Genomic DNA, 5,678 nt, shown 5'->3' on the forward strand with positions numbered 1-5,678 from the left:
CCTGGGCATTTAGCTGCCTAAAGGTCCGGGGCTTAAGTGGTTAAAGGAACCTATTTAGAAAAAAACAAAAAACCCTTTACAACCCCTTTAAGAGCTCCTCTCTCCAGAGTTGAGGACTTTCCGCCGCAGAAAGGGGAAGGCTGAAAGACCACTGATGACAAATTCACCAGGAGTTGGCCAACTGACAAGAAAGGCAGAACTTTCATCCCAACAGATCTAACAAAGAACTTTGGAGTCTCCTTCTGCCGATTGACTGGCAAGCAGTGTGAAACTGAACGTTCCTTTGGACCAGGGGAGGCCTGGCAAAAATACAAAACAATTGCAAATAATCAAGGTTTGAGAAAAAATCCCTACGGAAGTAATTAAGCATTCGTAGGAAAGCAAAGTGCTAAAACATGTGCAACATACTGTATATATTTGACCTGAAAGAGATAATTTTTTGCTCAGTAAAAATTAAGTCCGAAAGAACCGCTTCCTGAATTGCAGACTGATAATCATTACCCCTCTGGCAAGTGACGAGCCTGACCTCCTCTGTCTTTCAGCACTGCAGCCTTTGAGAATGACTTCAACATTCAACAATTCTGTGAGCATTGAATGCTAGGGCTGTCGAATATAATCGATGCAGCGATGCATCGCGATTCGACCCCCGGCGATTCTGCATCGATGCGGTTGCTTTAAATAATCGATGCATGTTGATGACGTCAGCGTCGCGTCCGCCTTGCAGAGCCGAGTCGGAAAAAAAAGTTTTTTGGCGCCTTCTTTCCCGCCTCCCGCCTCCCGCTGACGTGACGACAGTGACACCCCCCTCCCCCTGTGTCGCACGTGTGAGTCGACTCGTGAGGAGGACTGGAGAGGAGACGGACGGAGAGGAGCAGCACTGAGCACAGCGGACCCGTCCTCGTACCCCCAAGAGCGCTCAGAGTGTACAAAAGAAAAAAAACAGGCTGACAGTGTCTTGCAGGGGGACAGAGGAGGAGGAGACCGCAGGACTGGAGTGAAGGAGACGAGTGAGACCCGAGCTAGGCCGCAGCCACCGCCTGACACAGTGCCGCACACTCAGACACAGTGAGCAGCAGTGGCAGGCAGCACATGCCACATGGGAGCACAAACTGGTTAGTAAGTTACCCTTCTGCATTTTTTTGGGGGATTTTTATTATTTTTGGGGGGGAGATGATGATCTGCTTCTGCACAATTGCACACTGTCTGACTGTCTGGCATATCTTTGTATTACTGTGATGCATGTGATCAGTGATCACTCACTAAGACCTCTAACTTAGTTTACAGCATTGCAAAAAGCTGCAAGTCAAATACACTATGTGTATTGAATACACTACAGCAGTCAGTGGCAGCTTTTTGCAATGCTGTAAAGTTAGAGGTCTTAGTGAGTGATCACTGATCACATCATTTACAAAGATATGCCAGACAACACTGTTTGCAACTGTTCAATACTGCTGTTCTTGGGATTGTCATGTGGTTTAAAGCACAACTATTTCACAATATAACATGCCTGCCTGCCTGTTTGGTTACTTAAAAAATAAAACATTTTGACTGTTCTGTCCCATACATCTTGAACTGGGTATTTTACAATTTTTAATTTTACCCCCCTTTTCACTTTCCAGTTTCGTGATGCAATCAATCAATCAATTGCTATCTTTTTTTTTAGGAGAGGGAGACCAGCCCATCCGTTACCCGGCTCGCAGGACAGGGAGCTAGGCCGCAGCTGCCAGTGCCACACACTCCGAGTCCCTTCATCATCACAGGCAGCAGGAGAGGAGACCCGCAGGTGCCACGTGCCAGCCAGACTCTGCCACCTTGTTGTGACAGGTAGGTGTGGTGACCATCACACAGATACACCACTCACAGAGACTGCAGCTGCTCACTGCCTGTTACCGTACCTAAAAAAAAAAATTGTCACTTGTGTCACCTCACCTGTCCGTTTTTCCTCACTCCTCAGGCTCAGTCCAGTCCACCACAGGCAGGAGGAGAATCGCTCCACCACCAGCAGCCAGCAGTGCCACCACCACCACCACCACCACCACCACCACCAGCACCACCGTCGTCGTTATCATCGTATCATCATTAATCAGGTAGGAAAACTAATAAACATCATCTTTCACATTATATTAAATAACTATGTCATGAAAGGTTTAATGAGTTTAAGTGACAATCACCAGACCATACCATTGCCATTTAATTAATTATGGTTACGTTTATGACTGTAGGTCTGCAGTGCTGGTGCTGGTCTAGGTCTATATATCTCTATCTCTAATCCATTGAATGTTCTGTCCTGACCATTTGTCCACTTGTCCAGTGTGACTGTCTTGTCTTAGTGATGAATGATGATTGTTTGATCACAACTTTATTGATACTTTTTGAGAGCATTTATGGTTTTGCTCATCACTGCCCCAGCCCCACACATGCTGCAGCTGCACTGCAAGGCAAGTGCATTGTGTGTGGGGCAGTAATGATGAGCAAAACCAAAAAGCATCATATTACAATACAAACAAGGTAAGTATGAACTTGTGAATTGTGAATCAATCACCAAGACAAGACATTCAAATGATGCATAAAACCAGAATTAATGAAATGGGTGGCACTGGCATTATGTCATTGGGGGGGGGGGGGGGGTTGGCGGGACATGTTGTTGTTGTGTTATAGCAGCCAGTTTGTGATCTCAAATAATGCCAGTGTACCAGATTGGAGAAGGAGAGAGAGTGCGATATAACGTGACCGGCTGTCGCTGACTCTCTGAGACTGTGACCATTGCAATGCCAATGCATTGACCAATGACCATGACCACCACCAGTTGAGTTGACCAACCACCGGCGGCAGACGAGATGAGGGGCCAGGGCGCATTTTTTCTTTTACACATGATGAATAATGATAGTTGACACTTGACAAGTTGACAGCGACTGCGACTAACTGCGTGTGTGGGGGGGGGGTAGAATAATAAATGAGGATTTTACATATCATACAATTACATACATACTAGAAAGAAACGTGTTACTTTTTCTGTTGATCTCGTGGCAGGCTTTAGGCTTAGTCACTCAAATTGTTTTTTTTTTTTTTAAACTGACAGAGTTTGACAACATCATCGTCACGTCAAGACTTGTGTCATCCCTACTCACAAATTCACATAGATGCCTGGCATGCATTGCATTTGCTAGTAAATAAAAATGGCAGAAGTAGAACAAAAGGAACGAGAGATAAAAAATGCACCTAGCTTTTTAAAAGCAAACATCTGGGAACATTTTGGCTTTTATGAAAAAAGTGGGAAGCACGAATTGGACAAGTCATACGCTGTGTGTAAAATCTGTCACACAAAAATTAAATATCTAGGGAATACTACTAATCTGAGAAACCACGTCAGCCGTTTTCACCCAGAAATGCTAAAACCTACCACCACCACTAAGGAAATGAACCCAGATCAGCCAAGAATTGATGCAATGTTACAGTCAACTTTGCCGCCCAACTCTGAAAAGGTAAAGAGAATAACAAAAGCTGTGGCAGCTTTCATAGCGAAGGACCTGCGCCCTTACTCTGTTGTGGAAAACAGTGGGTTTCGCTACCTTTTGAAGACGATAGAGCCGCGTTACAAGATCCCGTCACGAAGTCACTTTACAGAAAACGTCATACCTGCACTCTACCACGAAACCAAAGCTAAGATAATTGCATCAATGAGCCAAGCAAGTCGAGTCGCAATAACGTGTGATTCCTGGACTTCAGTCACGACAGAGTCTTATGTTACAATAACAGCACATTACGTTAGTAAGGACTGGCAGATTTTGTCGCATGTACTGCAAACGAGAGCCATTTATGAGTCTCACACGGGTGCTCATCTGGCAGAGCTACTTTCTCATGTTGTGGAAGAATGGCAGCTGTCCGATAAATCTGTAGTGCTTGTGACCGACAACGCGTCAAACATGATAGTTGCAGCTCAAGTTGGAAAATTCCCCCATGTGAAATGCTTCGCCCATACACTGAATCTTGCATCCCAGCGAGCGTTGAAAGTGGCCACTCTCTCTAGGCTTCTTGGCAGAGTACGTCGGATATCCACATTCTTTCACCGCAGCACTAGAGCAAGCCACTGTCTAAAAGAGAAACAGAAATGTCTTGGCTTGAAGAATCATAAGCTGATAACTGATGTGGCAACAAGATGGAACAGTGCATACGACATGGTCGAGAGGTTCTTGGAACAACAACCTGCAGTCTGTGCCACCTTGCTGTCTCCAGAAGTCAGAAGAGGAGAGTCCGATCTCTGCACTCTAAACGAAACAGATGTGTCAAATGCAGAGGACGCCGTGAGTGCATTAAAGCCAATGAAGGATGCAACCATGCTGATGTCAGAAGAGCGCAATCCAACAGTTTCTCTCATTGCCCCTATAAATGCACAACTTCTCCAGAGCATGACAGACACGATGGGAGACACACCCATGATCCATGAGATCAAGAATTCTATTAGAACAGATCTCCAGAAGAGGTACAGCAGTGAGGCCGAGAAGAAGATCCTTCATACAGCCTCTGCACTGGATCCTCGCTTTAAGGGACTGCCTTTCATCCTCACAGATGAAGAAAGATTGGAGATATTTAAAGGAGTCACTGAGGAAGCTGCATCCTTGGAGGTAATTAAATTAATTTGAAGAATTCCATCATGTTTCTTCTTGAAACGACAGTAGCACTACCACGCTTCTGAATCTGATGCGGTGCGGGAACTGTACTGTCCGTTTCCTGTGCTTTTTCATCACCCCATCAGAATCAAAGGCATTGACATTTGTGTTTTTACTTACTGTTTTTTTTCCGTTTCTTTTTTGTTCAAACACAGATTACATCAGATGAGAGTGAGAGGACACAAGAGGATCATCAAGTGCCTAGAAGAAAACGAACTCTGGAAGAAGAGGACAGTTCACCCATCGAAGACAACCATTCTCCATCTCCACCATCTCCTCCCAAAAAGGCCAGATCGCTGCTCGTGAGTTTGCTGGGACAGTCTTTCACTGACACTGAAGGTACAATAGAACCCAAAAAGACCCCCTATGCCAAGGCTGAAGAGGAAATGGAAAACTATTGTAAAGCCCCACCTCTGCCTCTCACTGAGGACCCTTTGAACTGGTGGCGTGAGCATGAGGTCATATTTCCCCTCCTTTCTCGGCTGTCAAAGCAATACTTGTGTATCCCAGGTACAAGCGTGTCTGCAGAGCGGGTTTTCTCCACTGCAGGAGATGTGGTAACTGCAAAAAGAAGCGCCCTCAAACCAGACCATGTAGATCAATTGGTGTTCTTACAGAAAAATCTACATGTTCCCAAATGCTGAGCAGTGTTTTTAATTTTATAGATTTTGTTTATAGCATTGTCTCTGCCACTGAAATTTTTTATTTCTCTGTCTCCCCTGCCAGACTCCCCTTTTCCCTTCCCCTCCCCTTTTCCCTTCCCCTCCCCTTTTCCCTTCCCCTCCCCTTTTCCCCCTTCCCCTTCCCTTTTCCCTTCCCCTTCCCTTTCCCTTCCCTTTCCCTCCCCTTTCCCTCCCCTTTTCCCTTTCCCTCCCCTTTTCCCTTTCCCTCCCCTTTTCCCTTTCCCTCCCCTTTTCCCTTTCCCTCCCCTTTTCCCTTTCCCTCTCCCTCCCCTTTTTCCCTCTCTCTCCTCCTTTCCTTTTTTTCCCTCTCTCCTCCTTCTTTCCTCCC

At 45.7% G+C, this 5,678-nt stretch overlaps 1 protein-coding gene across 2 annotated transcripts; it reads left to right on the top strand.

Moving 5' to 3' along the window:
• Window positions 1-874: 874 nt before the first annotated feature.
• LOC120941368 (E3 SUMO-protein ligase ZBED1-like) lies at window positions 875-5,388 on the top strand. Of its 2 annotated transcripts, none has more exons than XM_040354709.1 (5): window positions 875-1,116; window positions 1,664-1,824; window positions 1,955-2,087; window positions 3,080-4,622; window positions 4,823-5,388. In XM_040354709.1, the coding sequence occupies exons 4-5, from the start codon at window positions 3,177-3,179 to the stop codon at window positions 5,309-5,311; spliced, it is 1,935 nt and encodes a 644-aa protein (XP_040210643.1). In that variant the 5' UTR covers window positions 875-1,116; window positions 1,664-1,824; window positions 1,955-2,087; window positions 3,080-3,176; the 3' UTR covers window positions 5,312-5,388. The 2 variants fall into 2 exon arrangements, with proteins under 2 accessions (XP_040210643.1, XP_040210642.1); XM_040354708.1 differs by having other exon boundaries at window positions 875-1,112.
• The last annotated feature ends 290 nt before the right edge of the window (window positions 5,389-5,678 follow it).

Source organism: Rana temporaria, chromosome 5, assembly GCF_905171775.1.
Source record: "Rana temporaria chromosome 5, aRanTem1.1, whole genome shotgun sequence".
Taxonomy (NCBI): Eukaryota; Metazoa; Chordata; class Amphibia; order Anura; family Ranidae; genus Rana; species Rana temporaria.

Bases quoted from the DNA above. Each gene is read 5' to 3' on its own strand.
- LOC120941368 (XM_040354709.1), top strand. From the start codon at position 3,177: ATGGCAGAAGTAGAACAAAAGGAACGAGAGATAAAAAATGCACCTAGC. The intron at 4,623-4,822 runs GTAATTAAATTA...GTTCAAACACAG, and splicing joins AGGAAGCTGCATCCTTGGAG to ATTACATCAGATGAGAGTGA.